The sequence below is a fragment of the Cupressus sempervirens genome, chromosome 9, assembly GCF_028749045.1.
Source record: "Cupressus sempervirens isolate cs-2001-9-10 chromosome 9, ASM2874904v1, whole genome shotgun sequence".
NCBI lineage: Eukaryota > Viridiplantae > Streptophyta > Pinopsida > Cupressales > Cupressaceae > Cupressus > Cupressus sempervirens.
This window is the reverse complement of record NC_143126.1, coordinates 731850464-731876881: the sequence shown is the minus strand read 5'-3', so window position 1 is coordinate 731876881 and position 26418 is coordinate 731850464. Positions and strand designations below refer to the sequence as shown.

The 26418-nt window shown below is 35.0% G+C and overlaps 1 protein-coding gene across 1 annotated transcript in view; it reads right to left on the bottom strand.

Moving 5' to 3' along the window:
- LOC149540794 (U5 small nuclear ribonucleoprotein helicase) overlaps positions 1 to 26418 on the bottom strand; it is a 316081-nt gene that overhangs the window by 95227 nt on the left and 194436 nt on the right. The window contains exons 35-36 of the mRNA XM_089801877.1: positions 16985 to 17073; positions 16401 to 16491 (exon numbers count right to left, since the gene is read on the bottom strand). Coding sequence (XP_089658003.1) covers positions 16401 to 16491; positions 16985 to 17073 — 180 coding nt within the window. The remainder of the gene's footprint in view (positions 1 to 16400; positions 16492 to 16984; positions 17074 to 26418) is intronic.

The window sequence follows — 26418 nt, the reverse complement described above, 5'->3', positions numbered from 1 at the left end:
AAATGCAACCACCTCTTTTATTTATTATGAGCATAAGCCATGAAGAGATGGAACATGTCTATTCGTTAATTAGATAATTAATATAATAACACACACACACACACATATATCATTATTATATTAATCTCTCAATTGATAATAACCTTATATCTCAAATATAATGAACACATATATAGATTATATCTCTATATAATTATATATATATATATATATATATATATATATATATATAGGTTTATCCGACTGAAGCTACCAAACATCAACAGCTATTCCTTTCTGAATGCTGTTCATTGAATGAATGATGTATCAGCTGCAAATAAATCCTTTGTAATTTGTAAAAAGTATCATTTATATCATTCCAGCATATAAATTATTGCTGTAATTCGAGGTCTGAATGTCGTTCATTGAATGAATGATGTATCAGCTGCAAATAAATCCTTTGTAATTTGTAAAAAGTATCATTTATATCATTCCAGCATATAAATTATTGCTGTAATTCAAGGTGCATTTCATTTGCTATTCATAACAGCAATTGAATGTGTAAACTGCTAATCACAAAGACTTGAATGATTTATTGTGAAGATTCTGTGGTTAAGGACCAGATCAATGCGAAGATCCGTATTGTATGTTTTCAACGGAATTTGGAAGACATTGCAAGTAAATCTATTAATGAATTTCGTATGTTGTACCGAATCATCAAGGTCATTGCTACTTAACAAAACAATCCATATATGCATGACAAATGTAAGTCAGGTTTTAAAACCTGATTGACATCATCCCACCAATCATCAATACAAATGTAAAGTGAGTTTTAAAACCAGATTTACAACAATCCCATTGCAAACCTAAGCTGCTAATCAGGTTTCAAAAAATGATTAGCACTATTAACTTTTGCACCATCACATAATAATTGCAAATCGGGTTTTAAAACCCGATTTCAACATCCCATTGCTCATCACCCACATGCACATCAGATTTTAAAGTCCAGTATGCACTTTCCTCCACTTACAAACATCAATCGTGTTTTAAAACCTGGCTAACATGTCCACTACATTATCACATGCGATTTGGGTTTTAAAACCCAACCTGCAACTTAAAGTTTGCAAGTACGACCCTCCTGTCCAAGGTCAGAAAATTTCTCTACCTGTGCACCCTGAACCGAAATTTTCTTCAATTTGCAGCACATCCATTCTGATGCTGGGATGCTGAAGCTTTTCCATTGTTACATAAAAAATTGTAGATCTGTCTAACACTGGCGATTCTTCATTTCATGCAGTTCATATCCAGATGTCAAAACCTTCTCTTGGCAAGAAGGCAACAAATTAAGAATATCAGAATGTTGATGAGATCAAGAACATAGAGATAGGACATGTGGACATGTCCATGTTCTTGGAGAGAATCAAGAAACCATCATTACCCCTAAGATGCAAAAGCACCTGAACAGTAGTATTCATTTGGCTTCTTTTCCATAGAACCCCATGAGCCCAAGTCTATATTGGTGTTAGTTGCTCATTTTAATCAAGGAGCCAAGACAATTAAGGATGCAGATGGTAATGTGGTGATCAAGCTGGATGAGAACATCTTTGACAAGATTTCCAAGTGCCCAAATATTGACACATATGTTAATATCACTATGCAGTCCAATAGGATTATTACAGTAGAAATGTTAATGCAAGATGACTATTAATTCAAAAGGTTCCGCACACCTAGTGCTAAGGTGGCCAAAAATCCTCTGGCATAGTAAATTCAAAGAGGAAATCAGGGATAGCATTACTCTTTTAAGCATGATCAACAGTCTTCCTGAGTCCAACACATTTCAAGAATAAATGTATCGTGCATCCTTATGATTACGAAAGGCAATCAGCAAATATTCTGGAGTAAACAGGTGAGTGATGCTATTTATGATCAGCTTTCTAAGGTAACAACAACTCTCAAATTCTACAAGAATTCATGATTGCAATGAGTATCAATGAGGCACTTCTCAGTTCCCAGATCTCACTGAAGAAGGAGACAAATTAAAGGTTCCAGTATATAAGTATTACACTCAGTTGCTTCTGAAACCAAGTATGCATCACTATGGGAGAGTTAATGATGCGTGTTCCATAAGAAATTTCAGAAAAGAAGAGTATTAGATGATGCCTGAAACTTCTTAATGATTTTGGTAGTATGTACTTCCAATTTCCTAACTTCAACTATCTTAGAGTAGGCTAGTTCGAAGGTGCTCCATATATGATTCCAAGTTATCCCAGTGACAAGATTGTGCTGAAGAAATTTTGTACGCAGATCATGAAAGTACATGGTAAACAAGTAGAACCGCATAAGCCTGACTATGAGTTCCCTCTCACTATTGGCAGGTATTCAGTGGTCACATCTCCTAAAGTCAAGTCTGTGGAGACAGAAATACAGGAGACGACTCTGAAGGAGTTCAAAAGAAGCGAAGAGTTTTGTTACAGAGGGATGAAAGATAAAATCAAGAGCTATACACATGTACATAGAATTGAAAATACATGGATTGATCTCCACACAGATGAAGATATAAAGAAGCTGGATTACAACCAGCTTACCTTGGAGCGAAATTGAAGATCTTGAGTTAGCTAACATTCCTAAGCTTATGGAAGATGTTGGAGATAATTTGGATCCTGTCTATGACAACAAAAAGATTGTTGATACTGCTCTTTCCCCACTTCAATTGTCACAAGGAATGCATTTCCATTAGGGAAAGATTTCAGCCCATTCTCGCAAATACTAAGACTTGGTTATAAAGTAAGGGAATCAGGTTGAAACATTTCAAAACAAGTTTAAAAGATAATATAGTGGAACCTTTTAGTGGAAATCTGAACTAATGACAAAGAATATGCAAAAAGCATCTACTTCAAAGAGAACACCAAAATATAAGTTCACAGCTGATAAGGACAAGAACAGCACTGAAAAGGGGACATCCGCTTTGGGTAAGAAGCAAGTGGAAGAGCAAGTTAAAGAGCATCAAGAGGAAGGACTAAAAGAACTTCTCAAAACTACAAAAGAAAAATCTACACAAGAAATTGCTTCAGATGTATCAACTCCTGTCACTAAACCAGTATATCCTCTTGACACTAATGTGAATCCCTCTCTATTGTATTTGTTGATAACCTTGTATTTGTTGATAACACTATCATTTCAATCAATTCCCTTCTACTGCAAGTCCATTTTTGGTAATGCTTGTGATAACCTCGAAAAAATAGTTTGATCCACTTTCCTCCTTTCCAGGTTTATCAATAGTGCCTAGTTCCTTGCATGAAGGCATGGTGATAGAGCGTTTGATTATTTTCTCAATGTGTCAACAATGGAAAGCACATCTGCAAACTTGATTGAGACTCCATATATCGTATCTACTACAATGCAATAATAGGCTAGCCGCTAGACCCTCTTTGTATATGGTATATGGAAACCACACCTCCCTGGGCTCTTTTAGGGTGGGCTTTCATTAGCTCCATATCCAGATGGACAATTAGATTGATAGAGAGGACTGGATCTGTCAACTTTGTGACATGAGGAAGGTTGAGCCAAAGACACAATTTATCTTCCATAGGCCCCACATACTATGAGATAAGAGGGACATTTTACTGCTTACTCAGAACACCCAGCCTCTCCCTTCCTTTTTAAGATAGGCTAAGCAGCGATGTCTTGCATTTTATCTTCAGGAGGCCACAAGGCTTTTGGACCACATCATGCACCTATAGTTCCCTTATAGGAAGACCACAAATCAACTCATCACCTCCTTCTTCATGTTAGTCTGCCCAGCTTGAGGTACCAAGCAGTCGCTTAGTCTCCCACCTCTCGAGCATGCCAGGTCTGTAAGGCCGCGCAGAGATTACACATGATAGCAGCCTTCCACTTCCAGCAACACTCAGAGATGGCCTAAGGCTTCCTCTTGCCTCAGGCCGTCTCCTTCGGTTCTGGATTTATTCTTGCACACATGGAGCAGCTAGCTTGTTATTGACTTCTACTTCTGCTTCTTGTTTAGTTTCATTCTTGTTGTTGGCTAGCCTTCTATTGTGTGTTGTCAATCTCTTGGACCCTCTTTGTGTAATGACCCTCCTAAAATCTGCTCTCAAAAAATGCTGATGAAAGCTGAAGGAATTTCATCAAACAATTCACATGCAAGGGACGTATGACTGATATAGTATTTCAGCTTGCTTTAAATGACTCTTTCTTCAATTTGCATCAATGAGAATCTTGTGCTAGAAGACTCCAATGGACTACACAATGACCTAACATGAGTGTGCTACTAATTTTGACAATATTCAGTGCATATATATGATCTAAGCATGAGAAATGAACACCTACAGCAACTGGCATTTTTACAAACAATTGGTATGCAAACTAACTAGCTGATAAATAATGGTATTGAATTGCTTAAATGACACTAGCAACTATTATCTTCTTAATTGCAATGAATTTTCTAATACAATGCTCATGAAATATGGCTAAGACTTTTGGCATTTACATGGATTACAAAATGATAATGTTGGTATAATGCACACTTACAACTGAAACTTATAACACCTAAAAAAACAATACTAACAAAGGAACCTGGTTGTAGATGGCTGTAATAATTTTCTTCAATGCTGCCCCTTCTGCTTTGCTTTTCCGATTCGCTTTTTCGAATTGCTTTTTCGGATCCACTTTTTTGAACTGCTTTTTTCGGACTGCTTTTTCAGCCTGCTTTTTCGGTTCTACTTTTTCAGCCTACTTTTTCGGTTCTGCTTTTTCGGACTGCATTTTTGTATCTGCTTTTTCGAACTGCTACCATGTTGAATCTCAAGACCATATCTTTCAATAGCGTCAAGATTTCCAGCTTGAAGGGATTTCATCCTTCAAACTATTGAGACATAATCTCCAGAAAATTTCCCAATTTCTTTGATATTTTCCAAGCATACTTAAAAGAAGCTCTTCCATTTTTTTTATAGTGTTCTCACAAGGGCTCCATCCTTCATTTTCTCAAAGTGGGATAAAACATAACTCCCTTTATGTAACTTATGTCTCCAATGTGTTATAAAATAAAGGGGACTCTTTTAATTTAAATATTTCCCACAAACTATAGTCTATGCATTAATAAAGTTAAATATTTAAATTTAACTTTATAAAATAGCTTTATCAATGCATAACAAATATTATCAGTGATAAACAAGTCTTCTTGTCGATTTAAACAATTACCATCGACATACTGTTGCCACTGGATGTCCGCCCATGCCCAAGATGACTTACTATAAATAGTAAGTATGCCCAAAGTTGCCTACGGGACCGTGGGGAAATAGGCTAACGACAACATCATGCTATGAATGCCGAAAAGGGGACATTACACTTTGTGGTCTCCTATTTGACATCAATAAATTTATGTTGTTTGCATCTCGTCACAGGAACTAAAGTAGACTCCTCTACACTCCCTCTATGGCTAGGCTCAATAACATCCAAAAGGAAAAAGCAAGCCATCTCCCCAAATGACTTTGATTTTGGTCAACTTATTCCCACAGAACCTAAAGTTTCTAAAAAAGCTAAAACTCTTTGTAGAATAAAAGTTGATCAATTGAAGAACACGTATGCATAAATAGTTGAAACTCATCCTAATAAGATGATTGAAGATGTTCCAGCTTCAGCTTATTAATCAGAAGCGTTGTACTTGGACAGCTATCACATGAGTCCAGGAGAACTTACCAACTGCAATGGTTTAATTGATCGAGAAGTATGATAAGAATAGATTTATCAAGTATCTAACACTTTTTATGATAAATCAATCCTTTGAGGTAATTGAGCTAGCGACAATATCTAATGATGATGAGGTTATCAAAAATGATGAGAGGATTGGAGTGTAAGGAAGAGAAATAGATGTATGGGTGAAATGGACGTTTGAAGAAGGTACTCACCTATTGAAATCTGCCATTGAATTGTTAGGGAATATGATTAAGGTCAAGTCTTTGTTGGATCAAATGATTGGGGTACTGTCACAGGATTTACAAGAACAGGAAAAGGATCCTGAGGCTTAGACAAAGTTAAAAGATCTTAATTTAGAGGTATCCATTGAAAATAGTATGATTTCCTCAAGAAGAAGTACATTGAACACCAAGAGGCCATAAAGCATAGAAGGGAGATTCTTGGAAAAATCATAAAGGATTTTCATGAGACTCAAGAAAAAGGTCTTGACAAAGAGCGAGAGATCATAAAAATCACATGTAAAATGTGGAATGAGAATCAAGATTTTTTTCCTCGCGATGCAATTACCCAAGAGTTCATCTCCTTGATTCAGACAAAGGTAGAATCTGAGAACACAATATTTTCCAAACACAAGTTCATAGATCTTCAAGTAGTCTGGGATGATTTGAAATTCATTCTAGGAAAAAACAAAAAAACTTTCATTGGGATAGAGGGATTCATCACACAAGTTCAAGCCACTGTCAATTACTCACCAGGACTAAATGACTCCAAGATACAAGTTGCCTTGCCGAAATACAAAGACTTCACGGAAAACAATATTGATGATGGAGATGTGTCTCATGACACTAACTATTTTGCATGTTTTCTAGTTTTGCAGTTGTAGTTTGCTTATGAAATTTTACATTTATATTATAAAAATGTAATTACATGTAACAATAACACAAGTATGCAAGTATCTTTGAGCACACCATGATCAGCCATCTGATGTACATATCCTTGAAACAGCTAAAACCATAAGGGAGAGAAAACTTCTCCATACCAATCCTCTCATCATAGCTCCCTTTCACCTCAGCAGTAAGGGTTCCCACCTCAATAGGGGAAATGGGGAGGAAGGAAATCCCCAAATAAAACCACCCAACCTTCCAAGCAGTGGCATAAGGAGAGGGTGTGTCCTTCCCACCATCAGCTTCACCCACACAGTATATCACCACCTCAATAGATGATAACTCCACCTCAATATGAGTTGAGCACTAAAGAGACAGCATCAGAAAACAACCCTCGAACCTAAAAGCCTCAAGAAGGTTTTGACAAGGCTAAAGGAGGAAATTTCATCTCTATAGAAGTCTCTGGGGGGTGAAACAAAAGAGAGCTCAGAGTTTACCAGATGACTGTAAAACTGGGCACCAGGCTGTAATAGGGGGCAAACCCCACAAAAGAAACTTTCACTTAACCAAAAACAAGGAGCCGAGGAGGGCTCTTGAAAACTTTCAGCATCCGCCTAGCAACAAAACAGGAGAACCCACTTGTCAAACTGAACAAAATGCTTCCACATTCTAATAACTTTGAAAGCACCAAGACAAACGAGGGTCATCCTAACCACAAAAACAAAACCGCACCAAAACCCTCCAAAATGGCAACAAAAAGCCCATCCAATCAGCAAAGCTGATCTCAACCCACCCAAGAAGGGGAGCGAGGCTTAGGCCAAGCTTACCAAAAAAAAGAGCCAAAGCTTGAAGAAATGACAGATAGGAAGAACCCACAACTGCCCACCCTAATAACACCATAGAGCCACACAAACCAGAAAACTCTGCAGCAGTACACCCTCGAGAGCAGCAAATAGGGGCAAAACCTGATGCACCATACCCAAAATTGAATAGGGCCCTGTTGGGGAAAACCCCCCTCCACCCCAAGGGAACACCAACTCTGTCAAAACAATCGTCCCCAAGCCAAGGCGACCAACAGACCCTGAGTACAGGAGCGCAGTAACCTCCATCTCTGCAGCAGTTTCCACCAGCAGCCAGACCAAAGGGAAACAGGCACAGAGGAGCCCTACCAATCATGTGGATCCTCTTCATCCAACTCCCCACCGCTATTGCTGGCTCCATTGTCGCTGGAAACCCTTGCAACCTGCAGCCTGCGGCTCACCATATATGTTAACCAACATAGTGTTACTATTTAATTTTTTTTGGGTCTATAGTTACATTATCTTTGATTGAGAATACTGTGGTGTTAATAATTTGTGTAAGAGAGATTTAAATCTGATTTTCTAGTCTTTGAACTGCATTATTGAATTTGGAAGTTTCATCAAGTGTTCAAAGTAGAAGTAACTTGGACTCTCTGAGCTACTATTATTTTCTACATTTACATGATTGAGTTGTAGTGTATGTTGAAGACTTCATCTTTGTTCCTAAATCTGCAAAAGAGGTAATGAGGTCTTTGTGCTTTTGTGGGCTTCTTGGTTATTTAACTTTGCTGGTATACTATTAGGTATTCTTTCATCTAGCTACTTTGCATATTGGACTTACGGCTCCAATTGTTACTCTAGGGTGAGCTGCACTAATGCCATAAGATTTCTTTTGAAGTCTATCATAAGAAGAGAACATCCATTTTTAAGAAGAGATTATATAAATGTCACACCCTATTGATAGTTCAGTGTAGATACACTTAGTGCAAGTTATGCTTAACAACAATTAGAAGGGAGCCTACCCTTTCCAACAAGAAAGATATAATCTCAACACATCGTCGCTGAAATAACCATTTTACAATCATTTAATATAAGTTGATTACAAAATACTAAACCAAATTGCATGCATTTTAACTGTGTGGCTTGCTGCCAGTAAATAAAATGAAAGAAATTTGACTATTGTTTGTCTCCTACCGCTACATGCTCTCAACATACCCATTCCAAGATCTTAGTGATGAAGAAGAGCTAGAATTTGTGCAGTACTATTGAGTTTTTTGTCCAAATTACCAAATGTGAATGAGCAGTACTAATCTTACACTTTTCATGACACTGAACAGCCCATAAACATCAATGTATTGTGCTTTTATTGTTCCAACCAGGGTTGAAAAACTCTATGTTATATCACCAAAATGGCGATATACCATGAGATTCAGCTGAAAACAAATTAAATGCCAAATAACTTGTGCTTGTGTTTTTTGAAAACTTGCAGCATTTTTTTTGTTTATCTTGCAAGAAAAGATGATTGCGGCCACTTAAAATCATTGATGACAAAGTCAACACAAAAAGACAAAAAATTATGGTTGACGCTTTATTCACTATTTCATTCCATCATTTTTAACAAACGTTAGGCCTGAGAAAAACATTGCCGTAGGTGACAAAGACAAATGTCAGATCTGAGAAAATCGGCATTGCAGGTCTGAGAAACACAAATGTCGGGTGGAAGGAAAACAAGATGCAGATCTGAGAAACACAAATGCCAAGTGGAGGAAACTAACACCACGGGTCTAAGAAAGACAAACACCGCCATCGTCAGGATTCCTACAACATAGAAGGTCAGCCCAGGATGTGTTCTTCATATTTTTCATATAAAAATTTGAATGATGTTACAGAAAGATATCAGTTGTTAGCAACTTAGAGGATGAAGTATGTAGTATGAAATATTGCAGCAATTTTTTTATTTATTTAAATGTTAATCAATTTGTGGCTTAATAAATCAGTTTGTTATAAGTTTATAATCAACGGTTGGAGGTGTGTTAATGTTTATAGCTTCTGTCGGATAAATGATCAATCTCTTTGGTTATTAATTATATGTATATTATATAACTATATCTTTATTATATATGATAAATCAAAGTTTTGTTTATAAATTCATTGATTAAATATTATTATATATAAATGTAAATAAATGATTGTCTATCTTTATCATAAATTAAAAGTTTTATATTCTTGTTTATATTACCTATATCCTAGCATTATGCTTGTAATTTGTTTCCACGTAGCTAAGGTGATTAGGAACCTTATTGGTGCAAAATTTATGGGATGGTCATCTTCATTGTGACTCTTTTTAAATTCTTTGTATATCCGTCACCTGTCTTCATTGTTCCTGTATCATCTTGATGGGTTGAGGGTCACATCTGTTGCTTTATGTCTCTGACCGACGTACGTAGAGGGTCGTGTCTCTTGTACCTGCTGCCCTCATTTTAATATTTATGTACCATTCATTCTGCCCGAAATCTATGATGCAAGACAGAAACCATTCGATATTAAAAAAGTGGATATAAATAAATTTTTCAAGACTTATTTATATTATTCAAGAATATATATAAATATATTTGCAAGATTAATTATATATTTATATGTATAAATAAAAGATTATATAAATCTAATTATGAAAATTTAACATGGTATCAGAGCCAGGTTCCTTCTATAAAGCCTAAACAGCTTGAAGGTAGATCCAGATTAGACTTTTATTTATTTATTTTGTGCACTAAAATTCTCTTCCAATCAAAATGGTTAGTGGTATCGAAGTTGAAGATAGACTCGAAGGCGACTCAAATTATACAGCATGGAAATTACGAATGAAGGTAACCTTAAAAGATGATCTCAAACAATTCATGGAAAAATCTGACAAACCACCAAAAGGAAATGATGAATTGAATAAGTGGGAAAAAGACAATGCTAGAGCCATGAAATTGATTGTGGATGGGTTTAAGGATCATCTACTCCCTATTATTTCTGAACTAGACACTGCACACGAAATGCTCCAAACACTTGAAGAAATGTTTGAGATAAACAATAAAATGAGAATCCTTAATTTGAAAGATAGTCTCTCCAACATTAAGATGAACAAAGGAGAAACTATCGCATCCTATTTCATGACAATAACTGAACTAAGGAACCAGCTCTCTAAAAATGGTCACGTTTATGATGAAAAGGAATTAACCATGATAGCTCTAAGGGGATTGCCACAATCATGGAAAACCTTCCATCAAGGAGTATGTGCTTGATCCAAACTTCCCAAACTTGGTCGACTAAAGGATGATTGTATTCAAGAGGAAAGTATGTTAATATTACAAGATGATACTTCGATTGGAAGTGATCTTCATGCTCTTTCAACTCATGTTGATAAAAGGAAGAAACCAAATTTCAAAAGGAAAAGAAGGCATGTAGATTACTCTAAGATGCAATGTTTTAGATGTGACAACTATGGTCACTCTGCCTTTAAATGTCCTGATAGATTGAAACATCAAGCAACTTTCGCCAAAGTCAATGATCATGATATAGAGTCATAGAAACAACCATTCTAAAAGGAACTTCTAAGTATCCCTAACATGAGTGACATATTGAATTAAGAGGGAGTTCTTTATTATATTCATGTAATATAAATAAATGTTAAATACTTCTCAAAATAAAATTTAGTTGTTATAATTCTAAGATGGAGTCCTAGGATATGAAATAAATCACTATACTTTTATATGCAATATTTTCTTCTCATGCAAGCTATGTGCTTTGACCTTTCTCTTTTGAAATGTGCTACAGGAAGAGAGAATTAAATGAGTCCTATTTATCATTCAGAGGGAGAAGACTGAGGATTCTCTTTGGTTAACCTCAATAAACCTTATCTTATTGATTAAGAGGGAGTAAATCATGCTGAGATGGAATCTCTAACGATCATAAGTTATCATAGTCAAAAGGATTATGACCATATGACTTTTATGGGCCTATCCCCTATGTACATCATGAGGAAGTGACGACTTTCAAATGATCATCACTTGTATTTGGGAGAAGTTGTTGTAAGGTGACGATCTTACAAACAACTTGTATTATGAGATTAAATAAATTGAGTAAATGGTGAATGTCTTGTATCTCAACATTCTAGGAGGCCATTACTCTTAGAGTACTTGGTGAATATCATTGATATTTTGGGAGACCAATACTCTTGATATCAAATGTGATATCTAAAACGTTTTGAGTAAGTGGTGAATATCATTGATATTCTAGGAGGCCAATACTCTTGATATCGAATGTGATATATAAATGATTTAAGTGGTGAATATCATTAATATCCTGGGAGCCCAATACTCTTGATATCAAATGTGATATCTAAACTTAGTTTTTGAGTACTTAATGAATATCGGATGTTGATATTCTGGGAGATCAAGACTCTTGATATCAAATGTGATATCTTACTTTAACTGGAGTAATTGATGAATATCATATGTTGATATTCTGGAGATCAATGCTCTTGATATCATATAATGAAAAACTTCTAAGACATCTTTAGATTCCTAATATTACCAATGGTGTAATATTTTTCTGGTGTTTATCCTCCCTTGCTAAGAGGGAGTGTTAATGTTTATAGCTTCTGTCGGATAAATGATCAATCTCTTTAGTTATTAATTATATGTATATTATATATCTATATCTTTATTATATATGATAAATCAAAGTTTTTTTTATAAATTCATTGATTAAATATTATTATATATAAATGTAAATAAATGATTGTATATCTTTATCATAAATTAAAAGTTTTATATTCTTGTTTATATTACCTATATCCTAGCATGATGCTCATAATTTGTTTCCACGTAGCTAAGGTGATTAGGAACCTTATTGGTGCAAAATTTATGGGATGGTCATCTTCATCGTGACCCATATTAAATTCTTTGTACATCTGTCACCTGTCTTCACTGTTCCCGTATTGTCTTGACCGATGGGTTGAGGGTCACGTTTTTTGCTTTATGTCTCTGACTGATGTACGTAGAGGGTCGTGTCTCTTGTACCTGCCGCCCTCATTTTAATATTTATGTACCATTCATTATGCCCGAAATCTATGATGCAAGACAAACACCATTCGATATTAAAAGAGTGGATATAAATAAATTTTTCAAGACTTATTTATATTATTCAAGAATATATATAAATATATTTGCAAGATTAATTATATATTTATATGTATAAATAAAAGATTATATAAATCTAATTATGAAAATTTAACAAGGTGTAATTAATTATTTTATATTAATATTGTTATACTTTTTAATATTTATTATAGTTATTGTTACTATTAATGATCAGTAATAGTTATTAGATATTGCTAGTAATTGCAATTAAATTTTTACATAATATTAAATCAGTCATAGTTACTATTAGTAATTTTTCACAGTAACTGTCTACTTCAAAAAATTGATTAATTTGATCTCAATTATATTGATGACTTAGGGGAAAAAATGATATTAGACTTGGACAATTATTTAGTGACTAGCCTCTTTAAAAGTCCAATAAATTTTTATCTCAATTACTTCAAAAGTTCATAGTTCATAAGGATAATATCATATACTTGCCTAATAATTGATCTCAAACATATCTAATATTCAAATCCTTTATTTTGGGTTTGCAGACTTGTCGTGCTAGTTTGTAACTTTAGGAAATGTTTGGCGGCAGAAAGAGGGACTCTTAATGGAAATCAAGGAGATGTCCAATTTATCCATTACCTTAAGCATAAGACTTCGAGTGTAAGCCTACTGAAATATCATCTTGCAAAGATTCCATGCAATGATATTACACCGTGTGATAAATGTCTGGAAGAGGCTGCAAGAGAGGGCTTTGACAAGCCTTGAAACATATGCACAAAAGAAGGCAATAAAAAAGAGGACATCAAAGGCCATGGTAGCCACAATAATTTATAATTGTTTATGTTTAGGTGTCAACCCCATAGGTGAAGGTTCTACAAATAGTGGACGGGAATAAAAAAACCCATGGGGTACCTAAATAAGGCCATAGATAGTGCCAAAGAGGCCATTCAGCACTTGTATGGGTCAAATGAGACCAAATATAGACCCAGACGGAACATAATTAATCGTAGGTGGAATTAGCAACTCCACCAATATATTCATGCAATTGCCTACTACTTGAGCCCAAGTTTTATTTCACCTATGGTTTTAAAGCGAAATGCAAAGGCTCAAATTGGCTTGGACACATATATTTGAAGATTGGTTGTTGATTTGGACCTTCAAGACCACATACTTAATGAGTTACAAACCTACATAAGGGAAGAGGGGCCATTGTTTTCTTCTCTTGATTGCAAACATAGAAGATACACCTTGCAACCAGGTAAAAAAAGAATGTGTTTAGTTTTGTTATACCATTTATTTTGCTCATTAAATTTATTGAAATCTTAACCACATTATAAATGACTTTTTTAATCCTTGCACATCTATGGTGGGAAGATTATGGTGCCACAATGCCTAATTTTCAAAAGCTTGCCATCCGAATTTTATTGCAGCCCTATAGTGCTTCTGGTTGCAAGAGAAGCTGGAGTACTTTTGAAAACGTACGGACAAGGAAACGCAAAAATTTGACTCAAAAGCACTTGAATGACTTGTTTTATGAGTGGTTACAACCTTCCTTTGCATGAAAAGAAGGTGCAAGGGAAAGATTCATTTGAAGCACTCGACTTGGACAACATTGATCCATATTTAGTAGATTGGATTCATCCTCTTGATAGTGATGATGTAGATTCATATGTGGATGATCCTTTATTGACTGATGAGAAACTAGCTGAGTTTGAGATGGAGGCATATGAGTTTGGGATGAAAGCAAATGACTGAAATGCAGCAGTGGCAGCACATGAGGAGGAAAATGATTTCGGTCATCCATCAAAGGCTTCTATTGAGACTGAGACTCCTATTCAAGCACTTGTTGAGGATGTTGTAGTTACAACTACTTCAGCAACACCCACATAGCAACAGCGATCTCTTTTGAGCTTTACTTGTAGATGCAATTTATGACTCTACATATAGTTTTCATTGACACTGAAACTTGAACTTAATATGTATTCAGAAGTTGTAGTTTAATGGAGTTTTGACTTCTATATGTATTTAACTTATTTTTATTCAAATGCCATACTTGTTTTTTGATATATGGTTCTATCACTATGATAATCTACTAAGTTTTAATTGCTATGAATTACTTTTTAACTCAACACTTTGATTAATATATGGTGGATATCTCAAATCATTATATGTTCTACAAATTTGGTGTGTATGTGTGTGTTTTTAAGAACATTTTAAGAAATTGTATATTTTCAAATGTTCGATAGAAGTGTCAATTTTTTGCTAAATTTTTTGCTGAGATTTAGGCAATCCCTAGAATTTCAAAAAATTTGGGTCCGTAAAGATATTGCCGAAACTGAGTTTTTCAACTTTCCCATCATCATCCGACATTTTGTACACAATGCTCATTTCATAATAGCCTTATCCAGAAATTAATAATAATCATCGAATGAACCATTTAACTAGTTATCAGATACATGCCCAAGAGGGCAGATTCAGGTTGGGTCCAATCTTGATTCAAATCCATGCAGATCCGAGTGGGATCCTTGTTTTACATAGTAAATTTGTATAGATTTGTGGGCCTGAGAGGTCGGATTCAGATCTGGGTCCAATCCGGTTTCGGATTCATACAGATTCCATCAAGATCCTTGTTTTACATAGTGTATTCATCCGAATTCATAGGCTCATGAAAACGAACGAATCCACTATGTAAAACAAGGATCCTACCCAAATTGGCACGAATCCTCGAGGATCCACAGGCAAGCCAATCTTTTGAGTGGGTCAAACTTATTTAATATGACTTTTTTAATATTTTGTTTTTGCCTTCTAACCCTAAAATGAACCTTTTATTCAACATCCAAATACAATTCAGGTCAAATTTGCTCTTTATTTTGCTCTCTATTTCACTCTCATTTTGCTCTCTCATTGTATATTTCTCTTTTATACATATACACGAATCCTTATGAATCATAATAGGAAAAAAAAATCATGAATCCATGGATCCAGTTCATGTGCCCGAACCGGATTCGGATACCAAATCAGCAACTAAGACCATCTAGTAAAATCCTATCAAATATATTTTAGACATTTGGTTTCTATCTAGACTTCAGAGAAATGTTGAAATATATCATTCAATCATATGAAATAAAATTAACAATCTTGATCAATATTGGTAATGTCAGTGGCCACAGGAGCTAGGATAAGAAGATTGTGTTGCTTCCACCTTCCAACTCTTTATATTAATCAATGTGCACCACATTAACATAATTGCCGAATGAATCTGGTATGTCTATCACAAAAGCAATGTCAAATGCCTAAGAGTGAATAAGAGTTTCTTTGCAAATGGAAACATAATTGAACTCAATAGTTGCACTGAACAAAATTGTGAGCCAGATTCAAATCAGGCTTAGATCGAAGGCACCAAAGCCACACACGGGTAACATAAGATTGTGTGATTAAGTAGAAGCACTCATTTGTAGATATGAATTAAACAAGTATTTGCATATGAGCTAATGTGTCCCAATAAGAATAGATCAAATAAAGAAGCTTTATAACATTAGAAACAAACTGTAATCTAAGAAAAGATCTTGATTTAAATAAGAAAGGATGACAGCCAACAGAACAATGCTTGGTTCAACAATACCTCTTAATCTTTGTAATTCAGCCCTCGGAATGTTAAATTTGACAATAATAGCACAATAAAAGTTGGGATATATCATATTTCAAGGCAAGATATAAACAGAAAAAACAAAGGATTCCAATTATCATTACTAATTGTTATATGACGAGACTTTCTTTTGGTTTACAAAATACCAACAGAACCGACAATAAATATTTCTCAACAGAAAATCAGAAGTTATATATGAAGTTGAGAGACAAATGAATCATTAAAAATCAGTATGGTTTACCTGAATGTGAACTTCAAGTGGTACTGGTCTCACACTTGGCTTGAAGTTGAAAAGCCCAGCATCATCAATACCCAGCCAATCAGCCAAATCACTGATCAAAAAACACGCCATAAATATGACAATATCAAAGAGATCCGAAGGAAGTCACCAATACTCACTGATACTGAAGACTAGTAACATAAGGTCCAAGAGAAAAAATAAATCTCCTTTGCCTCAAATTACTATGCAATCATGCAGTTTGTATTATCAGCAGCCAAAGAATGGAAATTACATAATCTTTCATATCCATTGCCATTAAATCTCAATTTTTAGGCATCAGTAATCAATAAAAGTAAAAATTAATTCCATTACACCTCCAATTTGTTGCATGAGTACAAATTAAATCCATTATCTTCCAGAGGACTTCAACCAAAACCTTTTTTCACTCAAATAAGTATTTGAACTCAAATTATTGCAATAATCAACAAAAGACCATGTAACAGTAACAATGTATTTGAAGAGGAATAGGAACAATACTTGGCTCAAAATAGACAAATATCGTGCAAATATTCAAAATATAAGAAGTATAAATATAGGAGTCTTACCGAGCATTTGCTAATGCAGTTGACAAGCCTACAAAGCGAATTGGACGTGCTGTTTGTGAGGAAATATATCTCATCCGGGAAACAATAACCTATACAAAGCATCAAGACATGATATTATCAACGATATTTTTAACATCTGACAAACCCTTCTCTACTTATACTGCATATACCTATTGAGAGAATCTATGATTTGGCCTAGATAGCTGCCTTTTCTCGTAGATCGGATATGTATAGATTATCTGTATACTTTTCACCTGAGGTTTCTTTAGAGAAGAAAAAGACATGATTAATGTAGAAGCACGCAATGTGTTTAATGCTTGAAAAAATATTTCATTCATTATTTGAGCAATTATTTCATCCTATATACAACTACAGTGTGTATGTGTGTGTGTGCGTGTGTGGGTGGGTGTGTGTTTGTGCGTGCGTGTGTGCATGTGCGTGCGTGTGCACGTGGGCATGTGCATGCGTGTGCGGGTGTGTGTGTGCACATGCGCGTACGCATGCGCATGCACGTGTGCGCGTGCATGCGGGTGTACGTGTGCATGTGTGCATGTGCGCATGTGCGTGTGCACATGTGTGGGTGTGTGTGTGCGTGTGCATGCATGTGTGTGCACGTGTGTGTGCACATGTGTGCGCGCGCACGTGTGTGTCCATGTGTGTGTGTCTGTGTGTGTCTGTGTGTCTATGTGTTATATACCCACATATGTACACATAAGAGTGTGTGTCCGAATGTGCATAGCTTATGTATACAGACATATACATAGATTATCTGATGCATGTACAAACACAGGAATATTTCAATTAAATATATCTATAAATGTACTTGTACATACATAATAGAAACAAATATGCATGAGTGCTACATATAAAATATATAATGTACATATAATATTAATATGAATATAAGCTACATCAACATGTGTGTAGTGTGTACATATAAATATATCTATGCATATATATATATATATAGATACACACATACACATACACACACACAGAAGTATATTATACACACACATTAGGATATCTTTGATCAGAAGATACCCACCATTTAGCTATCATCTCATGATATCAAGAGTAATGGCCTCACAGTATCAAGTCGCGTGATATTCACCAAGTACTTTGAGTAATGGCCTCCTAAATATCCAGTCGCATGATATTCACCAAATACTCAAAATGTCCATAAGGTATGTGCACACATATCCTCAATAATACTTAACATAGGAACATTATATTCATGATATGTTTAAGGATGTTAATTCACCATGACATATCTAAACAATACAACTCAGAGATATCTATGTGACAATATCTATCCTTATTCCATTAAATTACAAGATATAATCTATCATGATCTGCTTAGACACCATAAGATATCCATCATAATAGAAGATTAGGTTATTGTAAGATTGTCACCTTTCAATAACTTCTACAAATACAAGTAAGAATCATTTGAAAGTCGTCACTTCCTCATGATGTACACAAGGGGCATGCCCATTAAAATCTTGGAGTCACACGCGTGACATCAAAAGTTTACATGAAGTTCCCACAAATTCTCCCATGTGGTGTTGTCATGGTGTCACACGCATGACATCTACCAAGAACCATATCAAAGAATAAGGGTTTTCACCTCAAATATCTCTCTCACAGAGAAAAATGTATTACGAGGGATCGCACTTTGAACTTCTCCTTCATGAAGAAACACTAACTTTTTGACTTCCTCGTCCAACGTTACTTCTAATGAAATGTTAAACTCCCTCTGAATCTGATATCAACTTTTCTGACCTCCTCATACAAGGTTGCCTATGATGGATTTTAAGACTCCGTCTGAATGTGAGAACATATCTTGACAGATTCCACCAACTCAGCCCCATGGCAGAAAGTTATTTTCTTCATTCTTCAACATGGAACTTCACCACGAGAATCTTGGTCCTCTTGACTGATTATAACTTGTATTATCAATACTTGGAAAATCGTTTCTTCTATTTTCTTCAACTTGTATTACCTATAATTATATTCTCTGCTCAAATTTAATCATAGTTGCCCCAAATACTGATGTCATCTCCTTAAAAGCAAATTATATCCAATAAAGTTCTGATATGATTCATAGTTCTGGTTAAAAATAAGTTCTCCCGAAATATGTTCCTACAACAAATTATATCCCATGGCAATTTTCCTTCTTAAGGGTTCAAGACTCTTAAATGCACAAAAAAAAAAAAAAAATCCTGACATATACCAGTTTAGTTGGAATGATCCCATTTCAAACATATCGTAGCATATACATATCGCTGCCTGTATAATTTCCTTCAATTTGACAAGTTGATATTAGTATAGTTGCTGACTCAAGTCAAATAATTTATTACTGATGTCAAGTATAATAAAGATACACATTCATCACAAATACCAAGATGGTCCCTGTTGGAGTGTTCACTGATGGCACATCATTTATTACTGCAAAGATCATTTCATTTGTGATTCTAATGTCTCCTTCCCATGAGCATTTAAATATTTATATAGGTGTCAATATGGTGAGTGATTGAAAATACCCCACTTATGTCATATCGTTTCACCACCTATTTCTTTGGCTTCTTATTTTGGGCCTAATGCTTCGAATCATCCATTCTTATAAAATATTTGTTGAAAGAGAATTTTGGGCGCCAAATCCACTTTGTAAAAACCCCTAGCCGGCTCCCAATTTGATAAATGAATGCACAGAATTTAATTGTTCCCCAATTTATTTTGAATTTTCCCAAGTTGATAAGTTACAAGAAGTTTAAAATGATGTTATAAATTCAGGCTATAACTGGAAAGGGATTCTTTGCATTTGATATAAAAACCACACATCAGAAATATATGTTTTAATCATGGCACCTGGCTGCAGGTAATTTGCCAATTTATTAATTTGAGGAAATGACCAACCATGCATAAAACCTCAATGCAATTCTAAATAGCAATTTGAACCTGAATTGAGTTTCCTTATATCAACTCACAGCTGAATTGCATATGCATCAACTACCTCCAGCAGCAATGGTAACGTCTCCAACAGCACTCCAATCAACTGCCGTCTGCAATAAATAGTTTCCACACTCACCCACAGCTATGGTCTGCTGAAATTCGTGACCAACTATAAACCGCAGGCCCAAAACAAGGTGCATTAGCCTCTCCTTCTGCAACAGCTCAAACACCAAGGTATTAAGGTCAAGTGGTCTGCACAATGAAGCCGTCTACTCACTTCCAGCAAACACTTCTTGCTTTCATCCACGTCTGCCAATACTTGATGAAATTCACAGCTTCCAAATATCAACTCATCCAACCAAACAAATGTAGACTCTCAGCAGTAAATCGTAAGCCTACACTTTCAAAATCTCCAAGCCACAGGACTCACAGTGGGAGAATTCCGACAATTGTTTATCTCAGCACAACTGTCAATTATGAATCTCAGAATTACAACGCCAATCTCCCAGACATAGATAATGATAGATAGGAGATTTGACCAGTCAAATATATAATCAAGCATGCTTAACTCATCAAATGGGCTCATATTTATAATCTCCAAAGAGCACAAAGTTTCCCAAATGAACTCCACTTAAGAAGCTTCCCACACACAACATTAAAACATAGTAAAGTGCCATCATAAACTAATTTATAAATTGCTTTTGGCTCCAAAAATGACCTTTTCCACCATAACTTCAAATTCTGACACGTAAGGCCACTATTTCTTGTTCCCAGGATTTAAAACTTTTTGTCCTGATTCCAATGAGCTATGATACTGAGGTGACCAACCAACAACACCAACAAAAATAGCAACCTCAGTGCATTTAGATGAATAATAATAATAATTCACCCATCTTGTGAAAACAACTGAAGAAGCACTAGAATCAAAATCTGACAACACTAAAGTGATCCTGATGATGAAAGATGATAAATGAACCTGACGGGGTGACTTACTATAAATAGACACTCCCTCCAAGATTCTTGGAGCCCAAATCGGAAGCCCGAAATAAAAACTGAGGACATCCTCCGACTCCTCTAACTCAACTAAGCTCATCAGAACCAACAGATTGACTTATACTATAAATAGTAAGTCCCTCAAACGGAGCCAAAACACACCATAGGCTGCTGGAAGGCCTATAACCGCACAACTGAGACCCTCAAATCCTACTATCATCTCACGAGGGTTGCGACGGTGAGTTGACCTGGCCAACTGCAGGAACTTGCTAAAAAGGGGACATTACACACTTCGCTAGTATATTGCTTTATCAACGCACTTGTGCCTGCTCCAAACCTTCGTTGGTATCTCCTTGTGGTAACCCCATAGTCATTTTCAAATGTTTCATTACACAAACTTTCTAAAAGATCTGAGCATCTCATGCAAACCTCTACATGTCGCGTCCCTAGTGGCAATTTTTAGTAGTCAAAAGTTCAACACAAAGCCTTTTGAAGAGATCGGTGGTCATGTCCATGCAGGATATTGAACGATATTGGAGATCTCTGTGGTGGCATCTACTTCAAAAAAAATCAGTGATACTTCCTTTAATATTAGCAACTTTCTCAAATCACCCTTCTCAATTGCATTTCAAATTTGGTATAGATCTTTGTGAGGCTTAGATGCAACACTTTGCAAAACTTTAGTGGCTAAATCAATCTTGAACTGAAACTGAACCGACAAACAGTTTTCTCTCCCATGATCAACCTGGGTCTAATACCATGTTAAATTTAGTAGATTTGTCATTGTTGTAACTTGTAATAGCACTTACAGATTTTTGTGTGTTTGACGTTACCTTCTCAATGCATATGTATATGATATTAAGAGACATGTCTCCATAGAGACATGTCTCTTTAACTCTCATTAGTTAATAACATTTTCTTATTATGATGATTAAGATTGTGATAATATATATAGAGAGAGACATATATATACACTAAATTATCAATAATACTAATGCTCCATGATGATAATCGTGTAGGACAGGTATCAAATGTTAGAGGCTGATAGCTCATTCGAACATTTGATTTCATCAAGTGGAATCATTCGATCAACACTACAATCATTAACATATATGTGTGTGCGCGCGCATGCACATGTGTAGCTGATTGAAGGACATTTTCACATCATTTGCAAGCCTGATATGGACAATTTAAGAGGGATTGCAGCTGCTATTTCATACATTATTACTGATTATGCTAACGACCCTAAGAAAAAATCAGAATGGGTTTCTGTATTTGTGTTTCTATGTTTGGAATTCATGTGATGCTACTATCATATTTATCCAACAATTCATTATCCAGTTCCATTTTCATATATGCTTAATTTCAATGTATAAGGGTTTCAAATAATCAGTTGTTAGTGACAGTATCACTGTACATAAAATATCAATCATATTGGACACATCCAACTCATGTCGTAGTATTTAGTATTTGCAATTTTTCCATTTTTATATCTTTTTATCACTAGTTTTCAAGTACTATATATGTATATCATCACCATCTCCTTGCAACTCCACTGCTGCTGTCCCCCCACCATCCCCAGAATTAGGCCCTTTGTCCACCCGTCACATTTAAGAGTTGAAGAATTGAGGTTACATCCTCTCAGCATTATGAAAAAGGGGGTATTTATTAAGCATCCACTTACAACAAGAAAGTTGATGCAGTTATTTCCGCATAGATAAGGCTGTATCAACCAAAAAGCCAATATATATTATAAGTTTTTTCTTTTTACTTTCACAAATCATTATTCATTTTAAAACAAAGTGTTAAACAGATTATACAATTAATTTCAGTTAGTTTAATTCTAGTGGAATGGTGCAATTGCAATATAGATAAAATAGGTCTTTCTAAGTCAATGCTCTTGAAGAGTATAAGATTATCAATTAGGTCTCTAAGATGAAGTTTGGGACAGAATTTGTTTCATGCTGTTGAGAATATTAGCTTCATGGAAATTCAAGCAAATATAATATACGTGATTTTATATAACTGATAATAAATCTGTATATTAAAGATTGATTATCCATATATATATATATATATATATATATATATATATATATATATATATATACACACACAGATTTCTATCTCATACTTATATATATATATATATATATCAGGTCCTTAACATATCCCGATATCATGATTGGGTGATAGACTTTGTTAAGGCTAATGATTTTGTGTTTTATAAGGTTATGTTGTTATGTATTGAGGTATGATTATGTAGGGTCATACCCCTACGTAATCATATTCCAATGCATATATAATATGCATTTGTGAACGCTGAGATATATCAATAAGACAGGCAATAAAATCTCAGCCTAAAATCAGAACTGCATAATATATATAGAATTGAATTAAATCAGTACAAATACAATAAAAGGAAGATCTGCTCTTATCAAATAGGAATCATTATTATCAGTCCAAGTCATATATAGGTATCTATAAGAATTCAGAATTGAATTGAAGATTGCTCAAGATATTTACATAGACCAAATTACAGTTTAGTTAGTCTCCACCAACAACGATCTATAAAAACTAGTATTAGAGCCTAGTTGGTATAGAGACTGCTAAAACTAAATTAAAAAGAGACATCATGTCAAACCATGTTATCCTTTCTAACTACTAGAGTGGTATTCCCCTCATATCGGTAAAACCCCTCCCAATGAATGGGGGGTTAGATAATAGGGACCCCTCTTTCACGTATATGGAAGACGGCTACCTCCTTCGTCTGTTGGATCAGTGGGGTAGCATAGAAGGATGTAGTGTGGGAATGGGCAATGCTCTTCACAGCTAGAGAGGTGATCGGGCGCTCCCTACCATTCTATGGGCGGTTGATTCAACCAACCACTACTGAGCTCCCAACCCGTTGTTTGATTTCATCTAGAGGATAGAGTTGAAGGCGCAACAACTTTTTCTCATGGAAAATTCGAATTACAAACAATCCTTGAAGAATTGGAATTAGAATCATTCATTGAATCAGATATTTCAATGCCAAAAGACGAGGCAGAAAAGGCCAAATAATAAAGCCAAGAAAATCATTGTTGATTTAGTAAAAGATCATATTCTTCAATCCATCTCAAATGTCAAAAAAACATTCAAGGTATTCAAAATAATTAAGGATACATTTGAGATCAACAACTCAAGTAGATTGATTACATTATAAAAATTAATTGCTGAATACAAAAATGAATAAAGGAGAGTCAATTTCATCCTACTTTGGAAGAATTTCCGAAATAAAAAATCATCTATCTTCTATTGGAAACAAAGTAGATGACCAAGCACTATCCATAATAGCAATTAGAGGACTACCTATATCTTGGGAAGCATTCATCCAGGTTGTCAATAGACCTTCAATACCATCTTTTGATCAATTGAAAAATGATTGCACATCAGAAGAATCAAGACTAATTTCTAGAAGGATCATTTCAAATCAAGCTGGAGAAAATCAAACTCTTTTCTCAAACTCTAATAACAAAGGGAAGAAGAGGAAATTTAAAGGAAAGGAAATAATAATTACAAAAGAAATGATATCTCCAAATTTCAATGTTATAAGTGTGAGAAATTCGGACATACCTTCAGAAATTGTCCATAAAGGGAAAGATCCTAGCTTGCTTAGTCGAGACAAAAAAGGATAAAAATTTGTTATTCTACTCAGCCCTATCAAGTGAGATGAAATCCAACAAAAATGTGTGAATAATAGACTGCCACATCATAGGATTCAGAGATAAGTTTGAAACTTTTGGAAATTATCTCACTAAAAGAGTCACCATTGGCAATAACTCCACCTATCCAGTAAAAGGAATTGGGACCTGTTCTATACAACTAAGAACTAGGATTACTCTAAAATTAAAAGATGTTCTTTTCGTGCCTGGCATATAAAGAAATCAAGTATCCATCTTTGGACTTGCTAATGAAGGGTACCAAGTTACCTTTAATGAAGATAAAGTGTTGTACTAGCCTAAAATACAAATCTCAAGATAGGAACTAGAAATGAAACCCTATATAAATTATGTAACATTCAAAAGCAAGCCCTAAGCCACGAAGTAACAAATCCTAATGAAATATGGCATAGAAGACTTGGACATATTGGATTTAGTTCACTACAAAATGTAGAAAAAATCACCACTAGAACACCTAGCTTGAATTCAAACATATAGGCATTTGTAAAGGATGTTCTCTAGGAAAGAATATAAAAAGACCTTTTCCTCCTAGTGAACACAAGTCTATATCAGTTCTAGAACTAGTTCACTCTGATTTATGCGAACCTGTGCCAACACTTTCTCTAGGAGGATTCTCATACCACATAATATTTATTGATGATTTCTCTAGGAAAACTTGGATCTATTTCCTAAAGGTCAAAGAATCAAATGAGATCTCATCAAAATTTAAAGAGTTCAAAGAAAAATTGTGAACAATCAAACGTCAAAAAGAATAAAAACTCTAAGATCTGAAAATGGAAGAGAATATACCTCTGAAAATTTCAAAGATTTTTGCACCTCTGTTGGGATTAAGAGGGAGTATATTGTATCTTATAATCCTCAACAAAATACAGTAGCAGAAAGGAAAAATAGAACCATTGTTGAAGCAACAAAACCCATGCTTCAAGATCAAAATTTACACTTCTCATTTTGGGCAGAGACTACTAATACTATTGTATATATTCAAAACAGATGCCCACACTCAATTCTAGAAAACACAACTCCTGAAGAAGTCTTTACAAGAATTAAACCTAACTTAAGTCATCTCAGAATATTTGGTTGCCCTGTTTACATTCACATATCTAAAGAAAAGAGAACCAAGTTAGAACCATCTAAGAAGAAAGGAATATTTGTTGGGTACAGTGAGAACTCCAAAGGCAATAGAGTCTATGTACCTGGACAAAGATCAGTTGAAGTCAGCAGAGATGTCGTATTTGAGGGAAAAAAACTTCATTAAAACTATCAACAAATACAAAAGATGAGCCCATCACAGACTTAGAGGAATATCTACAAACTGAAAATCAGAGGGAGAACATATTAGAGAAGAATGTGTCATTACCAGATTCAAAAAATAGAGACATCTCTAATATCAAGAAAAGGCCATTATGGGTGTTTACCGTACTAGGGTAAAGAAATTAATGCATACAGGTAATAGATAAGAACAGTAGAACTCTTTGTATTATTCGCATATGCCAAAGACATTACATACAAATGATGATTACAATGACCCAAAAGGGTGTATAAATACTTTCTGAAGAACCTTCTCGAAGGGGTCTATCGGCTACATGACTATTACCGAAGGGCCCGTCGACTACATAAAAGGAACCTTCCTGAAGGGGCCCGTCAGCTAATACACAATTTTTACCGACAACAATGGGCAAGAAAAATGATTGAAGAAAACAATGTTGAGCTAGATGAAATTTCCAGGGAGAGCAAGAAAACCATAAACAAATCTTGTTATACTGC